This window comes from Equus przewalskii, chromosome 6, assembly GCF_037783145.1.
Source record: "Equus przewalskii isolate Varuska chromosome 6, EquPr2, whole genome shotgun sequence".
Classification (NCBI taxonomy): domain Eukaryota; kingdom Metazoa; phylum Chordata; class Mammalia; order Perissodactyla; family Equidae; genus Equus; species Equus przewalskii.
In genome coordinates, this window is record NC_091836.1 from 98,685,679 (window position 1) to 98,697,894 (window position 12,216).

The 12,216-nt window shown below is 38.3% G+C and overlaps 1 protein-coding gene across 6 annotated transcripts in view; it reads left to right on the forward strand.

The window, feature by feature from the left end:
- QSER1 (glutamine and serine rich 1) overlaps positions 1-12,216 on the forward strand; it is a 69,310-nt gene that overhangs the window by 18,897 nt on the left and 38,197 nt on the right. The window contains exon 2 of one of the 6 annotated variants that reach the window (XM_070624619.1): positions 4,198-4,299. The exons of 4 other annotated variants lie outside the window; for them this stretch is intronic. Coding sequence is in view for 1 of the 2 variants with exons in the window: in XM_070624616.1 (XP_070480717.1) it covers positions 1,365-1,369 (5 nt within the window). In the remaining variant the exon portion in view is untranslated. Of the gene's footprint in view, positions 1-1,349; positions 1,370-4,197; positions 4,300-12,216 lie in introns of those variants that run through there. One more of the 6 variants, XM_070624616.1, reaches the window with a different exon arrangement.

The following is a 12,216-nucleotide window of genomic DNA, read 5'->3' on the forward strand; positions in this document are numbered from 1 at the left end:
CATCTCACATACAAAAACTAGAGGAAGATTGGCACAGATGTTGGCTCGGGGACAATCTTCCTCAAGCAAAAAAGAGGAAGATTGGCAACAGATGTTATCTCGGGGCCAATCTTCCTTACCAAAAAAAGAAAAAAGAAGAAGATTGGCAACGGATGTTAGCTCAGGGTGAATCTTCCTCAGGAAAAGAAGAAAAAAGAAAAAAAGAATATTACTTTGGATTTTGATTCACTTGAAAATCTTTTTCTCTACTCTGAAATGTTAAATTCTTATATTAAACCAAACCTGTATAAATGTTTGTAAGTCTAGTGCACAAATGTGAACTGTGATAAATATGTATCTTTAGTCATTACGTAATGCCCCAAATCCTAGACCATGTTAATAATAGTGAATAAATTGTGATGTAGTAAAAATTTGGTTCTACTATTTTTTCTGACAAGGAAGAAATTTAATTTGGTAAAGGAAAGACTACGCCATAAACAACAAAGTACATTGAAGAAGCTAAAATAAAATATTTCATAGCACACAAACATTTGAATCATGGAAATGTGAACTGTGGTATGTGTTGTGAGAAGTAACCAGCTATATATGTTTGTTGTTAACGGTTCCTTCATAGCCTAAAATGAGAGCAAATCATCCAGAGCCCACGTTGTCTACCTCTTAAATGGACATGTTAGTGTCTAAATGTTACAGGTAGTTAATACATTGCAGTAGTATGAATCACAAAATAGTTTGCCTTGACAGATGTATTTCTTTTAAAAGAAAAGCTTTACAGGAAAATACTGAGGATGGGAAAAGTTGGACCTGAAAATTTTGTCTTTGTTCAAATGAAAGGTCAGTAATGCAAGTGATGACAGAAATAAAAAAGGAAGGTGATGAAATGGAAGTTGGAATTGTGTCCAATCCAGGCCTTGGTGTCTCTTGTTGTCATGGATATAGCCAAGCATATGCCACATCACTGTCACATTTCATTTATTTCCTGACGGTACAACAGACGGAAACTCTTAGTAACCCTGACTTGGGGCTCGCTTTTGTTGGTCTCTGCTACAAGTGCCAAAATCTGTTTCTCTTTGTTGTCAATAATGTTTAGAACTGATAGACTGAATTTTTAATATTCTCTACCATTCCTCCAGGCAGGAAATACCATACTACTCCTCATTTCACCTTTTTTTTTTTTTTTAAAGATTGGCATCTGAGCTAACAACTGTTGCCAATCTTTTTTTTTCTGCTTTATCTCCCCACATCCCCCTGGTACATAGTTGTATATCTTAGTTGCAGGTCCTTCTAGTTGTGGTATTCATTTCACCTTCTCAGTGGAAACGGAAGCACCTTCTGTTTAACCAGCTTAAGAGTATCATTTGTGCAAAATGAGGTAGGATTTTTTGGTAAGATCATTACTGATGTATATAAGAGTTAAGTTTACTTAAGAGGTCATACTCAATTTAACAATAACCTGTTGTTACAAAGTACCAATTGTACCTCCTTTATACCAATTACTAGTTGGGGGTCCTGCATGAAACATAATTTTACTCAGATGATTCATCTGAGGCCACTTTAATGAAGGGCTCAGTTTTATAGTTGGGGGCAGGGTTACGGGAACCAAAAAGGGGTATTGAAACACTGAGTGAGTAGCAGCAGTGTGAAGCCACTTCTAGCCCGTGCAGGAGCAAAAGCTGTGGGAGCCCAGAAGCATGGCTGGAACCGTGGTTGTGGTACAAGGAGGGAATGGACAAATAATGCTCAGACTCCTCTCTTCTGCTGCCTTCTGCAGAACCAACCTCAAATGGCCCCTCGGTAGAGCCAGGGTGATAATGTATGTTGTACGATAATGTATAGGGGTTACCTGTGCTATGAGCAAATTAAGGCCCAAAGAAGCTGTAAATTGCCAAGGTCCCCTTAGAGATCGTGAATCTAGGCTGTTTGCCTCCTCCAGCACTTTTTTTTTTTAAATTAACAGCTTTATTGAGATTTAATTTACATACCATAAAATTCTCCCATATTAAGTGTACAATTCAATAATTTTTAGTATTTATATCACCACAGTGTCACCACAATCTAATCTTCAGACATTTTCATCACTCCAAAAAGAAATCTCATGCTCATTTATAGTCACTCCGCGTTCTCACCTGTAGCCCTAGGCAGCCATTAATCCATTTTCTGTCTCCATAGATTTGCCTTTTCTGGATATTTCATATAAATGGAATCTTAAAGTGTGTGTTCTTTTGTGTTTGGCTGCTTTGACTAAGCATAATGTTTTTGAGATTCATCCATGTTGTGGCGTGTATCAGTATTTAGAAGCACTTACAGTGGAGCCATATTCTGTTGTGTGGATATAGCTCATTTTGTTTCTCTGTTCACTAGTAGATGGACATTTGGGTGGTCTTTTGGATGGACTTTTTGGATCTTATGAATAATGCTGCTGTGAACATTTGCATAAAAGTATTTGTATGAACACATTTCATTTTTCCTGAGTAGACACCTGGAGTGGAATTGTTGGAGTGTATGGTAATTCTGTTTAACATTTTAAGTAACTGCCAAACTGTTTTCTAAAGTGGCTGCACCATTTTCTGTTCCCAGCAGCAACGTATGAGGGTTCTAGTTTCTTCACATCCTTGGCAACACCTATGATTTTTTTTTTTGATTATAGCCATTAATATCCTGAGAAGTTCGCCATTTTTAACACACAGACTTGCCTCTTCTCCCATGATTTTCTGCCAAGTCGAGTTCAAAGGAAGGGAGGTATCTTTTATCACCAACAATTTTGTTATTTTCACTGTTTTTTAAACTAAAGGACTTTGCTGCGGATTACTCAGCAGTTGGTAGCCAAGTTCATTAAACTCTACATCCTTTAACATTTATTTTTAAAGCAATTTTAGTGAAACTTGGAGCTACTTGGGTGGTAATGTGCATATGGGGGGTGGTTATGACGTTGAATGGTGTGTTTGATTTTAGGGCTCCCTTTGCTTTCAATTTTGGTTTGGGAGCTGAGAGAAGTTTTATAGAAGATAGCAGCTGGAGTCAGCTTTCAAACAGGTATTGAGTCACTCCCATGCTTAAAGATCCTTCAGTTGTTTTCCACTGCACTTGCAATAAAATCCAAACTCCTTATTGTACCCACAAGGCTTTTCATGTCTGCTCCTTGCCTACTGCCTCTCCAGGTGAAAGTGTCTCCTGCCACTCTCCTGTCCCCTCAGTACACTCAGAGCTCGTTGGTCTTTCACCTCTATATAGCAAACTCTTTCCTGCCTCAGGGCTTTGCATAATTCCTTGTTTTCCTTTGGTTTGGCACAGGGTTAGCCTAATATTCCCTTTTTATGGAGACTTTTTGCTGATCACCTTGTCCTCCAAAAGTAACATCTTCATAGATTCTGTTCTCAGCCCATTTCTCATGTAAGATACTCTTGGCAATTTCACCCACTTTCGTGACTTCAAAAATACCCAACTGGTAATGATTCCCAATTTTTCATTTCCAGCTCAGATTTCTTTCCTGAGTTCTAAGTGGGAATGTTCATTAGCCCTCTTGAATAATTCTCAGTACATCTCTTCTGAACACCTCACATCAAACTTAATGCATCTGAAATCAAACTCTTCCACATTTGTTCAGCCTTATGGGCAGTTCATTATCATTCGTGATTCCTCCGCCTTTCCCCACAAATCATTGGCCAAGTCTTGTCAATTCTAACTTTAAAGAGTTCTCAAATGTCTAAGTATTAGCAGTGTTGTCTCCTTATAATTTTTACCTGGATTTCTGCTAGGATCTTGGGCTTCCTGATTTCAGGCTGGCTTTGTTCTTCATACTGCTTATCAACTTGTCTTTCTAAGAGAGTGATTACTGCTGGTACAAGGCAGAATTGCTTTAAGAACCTTTTCAAAGTAGTTTACAGGGTCCCATGTCAGAACTACTGATAAATAACTTTTGGAAGTGAGAGATGGGAGTGTATAGTTTGAAAAAAGCCCACCAGATGATGCAGATGAGCACCGTTGGCTAAAACATTCTTTTAAAATACAAATTTAATCATTTAACTCTGATTAAAATTCCTTGGAGTCTGTTGATTCCCTTGAGGATAAAATGTGAGATTCTTATTTTGGCATATAATTTTGCATAATCTTGCTCCTGTCTGACTTATATCCCTACCCCCAATACAGCCTTGCAGAATTACTTACAGGTCTATTAATGTACCATCTCGTTCACATTTCCAGGTCTTTCTATATGGTATTGTCTCTTCCTGAAGTACTCTTCTTCTTTCTTTCCTTGGATAATTTCTCCTCTTCCTTTCAATACTCAGCTATCGTTTCCTAGAGGTAAGCCTTCTCATACTGTGTTATATTTGTTTATTTACTTATGCCTTTTTATTTCTGTGTCTTCTAGTACATAACACTTGGCAGTCAATACATGTCGGTTTTATAAATGCAGACCTCACCTTTAGGTGCAAGAATAATAGCAGTGGTAGAACAGTATGTGCCAAACATAGGACTAATGCTATGTATATGCCATATCATTTACTCTCACAACAGCCTTATGAAGGTGTGTGTTATTATTACCCATATTTTACAGTTGAGGAAGCTGAGACAGAGAGAGACTGTGGTTAGCCTCAAGTTGCAGAATTTGTAAACTATAGAACTGGATTTGAATCCTGTGGCTTATTTGCAAAGCCTGTGCTTTAATACAGCTGTTTCATAGTTGTTTTATGGTTCATTTGTTTATTTGTTCACGTTCGCAATAAATGATTCCTTAATAAGAGCTCATTATTTTATTTTATTTTTTTTTGAGGAGGATTACCCCTGAGCTAACTGCTGCCAATCCTCCTCTTTCTGCTCAGGAAGACTGACCTTGAGCTAACATCCATGCCCATCTTCCTCTACTTTATATATGGGACGCCTGCCACAGCATGGCATGCCAAGTGCTGCCATGTCCGCACCCAGTATCCAAGCCAGGGAACCCCAGGCCGCCGAAGCGGAACATGCACACACAACTGCTACGCCACCGGGCCGGCCCAGAGCTCATTATTCTTAATGCTTCAGGTTTTTTTTTTAATTCTCAGACTACAATTAGCTAAAATAAAATAGTGATTTATAAAATATTTAGCATTTAGATATGAGTGGGACAGATGTGCTGAGTTAGTGAACTCAGTGTTTCTCTGTACTCAATTTTGAAGACAGATTTTATACTAAAGTATACTGTGTGATTGATGAAGTAAAAATATTTAGCTTAACTGAGAATATTAGAAATACAAAGAACGTTAGGCCTCATAAATATGAAAACTAGAACTCTACAAGATTATGTGCTTTGCTGAAGGTCTTGAAGCATGTTATTTGCAGAACCAGGACTGGAATCTGGGCCTCCTAACTTCCAATCCAGGGTTCTTATCTTTCTCAGCTATGAAGAGTTGATATATCTAGGATGATAACAATGTTTTCAAAGCTTAAAGAGAATTCTGTTTTTATTCCATGAGAGTATATATATTTTCAGTGGCCAAATTGTTTAACGCAGAGAAGAAAGTGATATGACTACTAAAGGCAAAATCATTCATTTAGTACTTAAGTAACTTATTACCTGTATGCAAGTATTGACTTGTTTACCTGGGAGTTAACATATTTCATGGAACTTCTAATTGATTTTAAAACTTAGAATGTGTTTTATTTCTTAAGTATTAGGGACACAGAGTGTGTTACCTAAGGAGTAGATGTGTATATGTTATCAATACCTGGATATAAAGCATAAGACAGCTTATTCTCAATAATATATTCAAGAGTATTTTTTCTTATGATCATATACTGTCTTCACTGCACAAGTTGCCATTTTAGATGAGCTTTTTGTCTCAGCTTTCTCATCTGCCTTCAAACTTAATTTTCTTTGTTAAACAAATTAGATTAAAGTTAGGAAAGAAGTTTTAGGGAAAGAATGTTCAGACTTTTAAAGTAATAAGGTAGAGAGTGGTAACTAAATAATTAGTGTCTCTTCTGGTTTGTTTTAATTTTGAGAAAAATGTCAATTTTTTATTTGGAATTTAAGTGACAGCAACTGAAGGATGATGATACTTCCCTCTGCAAAATTCGACCCCCTTTCTCCTCAAGATTGAGTCAGTACCCACTTGGAGTGTGTGCAGAGGGGATGGAAGACTCAACAGTTGTGACTCTTCCCTTGGCTTCTTCCTCTTTTCTAGGCATTCGCTCCTGTGGTGCTTGGGGTATGTAGGGGGTGGTAAAAGCCCTCTGTCTGTCTCCATACCTCCCATCCAGGCCTTTGGGACTGGGACCTAATATAGGACCTACCTGCCACGGTGGGTCCTGTATTAAATAAATGTACATTTAGTCAAAGGAGGTCTTATATTGGCTCAAAGATAGGAATTAGAAACAGAGACAATGTTTTGAGACATGTTTTTTCCCCAGGATAAAATTTTTTAAAAATCTGGCTTTTGTTTGAAAAAAATAAATGACTTCAACAAACCAGTGACCATCAGATTATTATGAGGGTTCTGAAATTTATTTTAAAACTATAAAAATATTATTACAGATTAACAAAAAGTCATTATATGTTATATGGAGATGGGCCACCCATAAGAGATTGAATACCTGCATGACAGCAACCCTATCCAGAACCACCTTCCTGTTTGACGATGTTGCACAGTTCACGAAAAATTACCCATAATCACTAAGTTTGGGCAACTATAATTTTTATTGAAATGTAATTCACAAATTATATAATTCCCCATTTTAAAATGTACAGTTCAGTACTTGAGAATATTCGCAAGACTGTGTAACTATCACTACTGTCTAATTCTAGAACATTTTTTGTCACCCCAAAAGGAAACACATAGTCACTAGCATTCTCCTTCCTCTTCTCTCCCCAGCCCCTGGTAACTGCAGTGATCTACTTTCTGTCTCCACGAGTTTGCTTATTCAGTACACGTCATAGAAGTGGAATCGTACTATATGTGATCTTTTTTATTTGGCTTCTTTCACTTGGCATATTTTCCACGCTCATCCGTGTCGTGGCATGTATCAGTACTTCATTCCTTTTTGTGGCTGGATACTACTCCGTTGTGTGGCTGTGTCACATTTTATTTATCCATTACTAGTTGTTGGACATTTGGATTATTTCTGCTTTTTTTGTTTTTTTTTGTTTGAGGAAGATTAGCCCTGAGCTAACTGCTGCCAATCCTCCTCTCTTGCTGAGGAAGACTGGCTCTGAGCGAACATCCATTCCCATCTTCCTTTACTTTATGTGTGGGATGCCTGCCACAGCGTGGCTTGGCAAGCGGTGCCATGTCCGCGCCCAGGATCCAAACTGGTGAACCCCGGGCCTCCGAAGCGGAACGTGCATACTTAACCGCTGTGCCATGGGGCCGGCCCCTGTTTCTGCCTTTTGATTATTAAGAATCATGCTGCTGTGAACGTTCATGTACAAGTTTTTGTGTGAACATATATTTTCAATTCTTTTGAATATATGTCTAGAAGTGGGATTGATGGGCCATATGGCGACTATATTTAATTTTTTGAGGGAAGCATGCGATTTTAATTGGTTTTTTAAAATTCAGTGAATGACTGTTGCTTCACTCAAAGCTAATTTTTATATGGAATGTACTCCATCCCATTTTGCTTATATATAAGTTGTAAAAGAAAACACTAATTTTGTAAAATTATTGAGAACTTATTTCCGTGTTGCTCCCTTTGTGACTTACAATAGAGAATTTGGGTTTCAATAATTAAATTCATTGGTTGGTGGCCCAGTTAGATCTCTGCTCTCTCTAGTATTGAAAACTCTGGTACAATGCCTAAAATTAATAAATGTCTCAGGGTATTCAGTTTTATTAGAATGGGCTGACCTGCTAGCTTAATCTTTCATTTTTGAGTCCCCAAGCCTTATCAGGATGCTGGCAATTTGGTAGGCACTCCGTACATGTCTGCTTGAGAGGTAGTTGAGCTTTAACTTCAAGGTGATTTCTCTTCTGAAACGGAACATAGATTGTGATTATCTGTGAGTATCTGCCATGTGCCAGTCACTCTTCTGGGTGCTGGTGATATAGCAGTGAACAAGCAAAGACCCTGTCCTCATGGAGTTTGCATTTTAGTGGATAAGAGGCAAACTAGGAAATTATGTCGAGTATTTATTAGTGCTATGGAGAATAATAAACCTAGAAAAGAGGGTTAGGTAATGTAGAGAGAAAGGATAGAGGAAGGATGTGATTTGCAGAAGGTCTGGGAAGTCTTCAGTGAGGCAAAGTTTGAGCAGGGATCTGAGGGGAAATGAGGGAGTGAATAGCTTTGTGAGTTTGAGGGAAGAGCCAGGAGACCTGTGTTGGTGCAGTAGAAAATAGGAGATGAAATCAGAGGTTTAAGGGGCAGCCATTAGGTCACTTAGTGCATTGAGGATTATTGTAAGAACTCTCGCTTTACTCGGGGTGAGATGGGAAGTGATTGGAAAGATATGAGCAGAAGAGTTTCATAATTTGACTTTACTTTTTAAGAGTGACTCAGGCTGAGAATGGGGCTGGGAGGGCAATGGAGGAAGCAGAGAGACCACTTAGGAGGTATGATTACTCACTGCCTGTCAAAGAAATGATTGGAGTTAGTACAGATTTATAAGAAACATAACAAAACGAAAAACCAACAACAGAACCCCCTGATCTTTACAAACTTTGTGTGTGTGTGCGTTTGAGGAAGGTTGGCCCTGAGCAAACATCTTTTGCCAATCTTCCTCTTTTTTTTCTCTCCCCAAAGCCCTAGCACATAGTTGTATATCCTAGTTGTAGGTCATTTTAGTTCTTCTCTCTGGGATGCCACCACAGCATGGCTTGATGAACCGTGTGTAGGTCCACCCCCAGGATGCGAACCAGCAAACCCCAGGCTGCAGAAGTGGACCATGTGAACTTAACCACTTGGCCATGCAGCCGGCCCCCCTTTACAACTTATCTTGATCATTATTCTAACTTAAGAAATTTTGTTTAGATTTGACATGGCTTACAGATTTTTTATTAATGTAGGCTTTATTTTTGAGAACCGTTTCCCCTATTATTTTTACATTCTTATGGTACATTTGTTACAATTAATGAATCAGTATTGATACATTATTATCAGCTAAAGTCTTCAATAGTAGTTTATTCAGATTTCCTTAGTTTTTGCTTAATGTCTTTTTCTGTCTCTCTGGGGGTACATGTTACATTGTTTGTCTTATCTCAGTAGGTTCCTTTTGGCTGTGACAGTTTCTTAGGCTTTCCTTCTTGTTGATGACCTTTACGGTTTTGAGGAGTGCTACTTAAGTACTTTGTAGACTGCCCCTCTATTGGAATTTGCCCACTCTTTTTTCTCATGATCAGACTAGAGTTAGCGTTTTCCAGAGGGAGATCACAGAAGTAAAGTGTCATTTTCATCACATCATATCCACATGATTTATCATTGTTGATCACATCATAGCCACATGATTTATCCCTGCTGATCATATCATATCCACATGATTTATCACTGTTGATATTGATCTTTAGGTTTGTACACTGCAAAGTTACTCTTTTTTCCCCCCCTTTGATACTGTCCTCTTGGGAAGAAAGTCAGTGTGTGCAGCCCACACTTAAGGATTGGGGAGTTGTGGTCCGCCTCCTTGAGGGAAGATTTTCTTTATAAGTTATTTGGAATTCTTCAAGCAAGATTTGTGTTTTCTCCTCCATTGATTGATTGATTGATTGATTGATTTAATTGAGTTAATGATAGGTTACAATCTTGTGTGATTTCAGTTGTACATTAATGTTTGTCATTCATGTTGTAGGTGCACCATTTCACCCTTTGTACCCACCCCCCACCCCACCTTTCCCCTGGTAGCCACTAATCTGTTCTCTTTGTCCACATTTTTAGATTCCTCATATGAGTGGAGTCATACAGAGATTATCTTTCTCCAACTGGCTTATTTCACTTAACATAATTCCCTCAAGGTCCATCCATGTTGTTGCAAATGGGATGATTTTGTTCTGTTTTGCAACTGAGTAGTATTCCATTTTATATATATATCACAACTTCTTTATCCATTCATCTGTTGACGGGCACTTAGGTTGCTTCCAAGTCTTGGCTATTGTAAATAATGCTGCAGTGAACATTGGGGTGCATAGGACTTTTGGAATTGCTGACTTCAGGCTCTTTGGATAGATACCCAGTAGTGGAATGGCTGGATCGTATGGTAGTTCTATTTTTAATTTTTTGAGGAATCTCCATACTGTTTTCCATAGTGGCTGCACTAGTTTGCATTCCCACCAGCAGTGTATGAGGTTCTCTCCACAACCTCTCCAACATTTGTTACTATTAGATTTAGATATTTTTGTCATTCTAATGGGTGTAAGGTGATATCTTAGTGTAGTTTTGATTTGCATTTCCCTGATGATCAGCAATGATGAGCATCTTTTCATGTGCCTATTGGCCATCCATGTATCTTCTTTGGAGAAATGTCTGTTCATGTCTCCTGCCCATTTTTTGATTGGGTTGTTTGATTTTTTGTTGTTGAGTTGCGAGAGTTCTTTATATATTATGGATATTAAGCCTTTGTCAGATATATGACTTGCAAATATTTTTTCCCACTTAGTGGGTTGTTTTTTTGTTTCAATCCTGTTTTCATTTGCCGTGAGGAAGCTCTGTAGTCTGATGAAGTCCCATTTGTTTGTTCTTTCTATTGTTTCCCTTCTCTGAGAAGACATGGTGTCCGAAAAGGTCCTTTTAATACTGATGTCAAAGAGTGTACTGCCTACGTTTTCTTCTAGAAGAAATCATTTAATTATATCAGTATGGACCCATGGATATATACTACTTAATTTATTTGGTCGAAATGTTCCTGCTTTGGTCATTGGGAGCTCTTTAAGTTGGCTTCTGTGTCCCTTTGACATACCTCCATAAATGTAGGGTTCTCCTCCCTCTCTTTCTTGCTTTCTATTTTTGAGCACTTCCTAACTTTCTGGCACTACAAGATCTCTAGACTTGTCTTATATATTTCCTGCCCCTGTCCTAGAATCAGCCATTTCTCCGAGGAGCCCTGGTTCCTTGGAGAATGGCATTAGAAGCCAAGATCTGGACACTAAGTATGCTCTTTGCTCCTGGGTTGTCTTCATTTCTAGGCTGTGTCAGCTGACAGAGCAAGGAAATATATGTGTGTAGATCGTTTTAATATAAAGCATGATTGCTATAATTTTTTTGAGGAAGATTAGCCCTGAGCTAACATCTGCTGCCAGTCCTCCTCTTGGTGAGGAAGACTGGCCCTGAGGTAACATCTGTGCCCATCTTACTCTACTTTATATGTTGGATGCTGCCACAGCATGGCTTGACAAGTGGTGCATAGGTCTGCACCCAGGATCCAAACTGGGGAACCCTGGGCTGCTGAAGTGGAACGTGTGAACTTAACTGCTGCACCACTGGGCCGGCCCCTGATGGCTATAATTTGAAAAGCAGATACAATGGTAGTATTTTGAAAATAACAGTTGGTTATTTTTTTTGTATTAAAGAATTTCAAATTATATTTAAAATGAGTAGCAAAAGAATAAAGTTGGACTCCTACTTCATGCTATATATAAAAATTAATTCACAATGGGTCGTAGACCTAAATGTAAAAGTTAAAACTATGAAACTCTTAGAGAAAACATAGGCGTAAATCCTTAAGGCCTTGGGCAAAGTAATGGTTTCTTAGATATTCCATCAAAAGCACAAGTGACAAAAACTGAATTTGACTTCATAAAAATTTAAAACTTTTGGACTGCAAATGATGGCATCAAGAAAGTGAAAAGAGAGCCAGCCCTGATGGCCTAGTGGTTAAAGTTCGGCACACTCTACTTTGGTGGCCCGGATTCGCCTCCCGGTTGCAGAACCACATCACCTGTCTGTCAGTATCCATGCTGTGGCAGCAGCTCACGTAGAACTAGAAGGTCTTACAACTAGGATATACAACCATGTACTAGGGCTTTAGGGAGGAGAAAGGAAAAAAAAAAGAAAGTGAAAAGATAACCTACAGAGTAGGAAACAATGTTTAAAAATTGTTTATCAGGGACTTGTATCCAGAATATATAAAGAACTCTTACACTTAAATAATAAAAAAAACAAACAACCCAATTTAAAAATGGGCAAAGAATTTGACCGTACATTTGTGGAAAGAAGAAATACAAGTGGTCAGGAAGCACATGCAAAGATGCTCAACATCGTTAGTCAAATGCAAATCAAAACCATAAGATACCACATAACACCTGCTAGGATGGC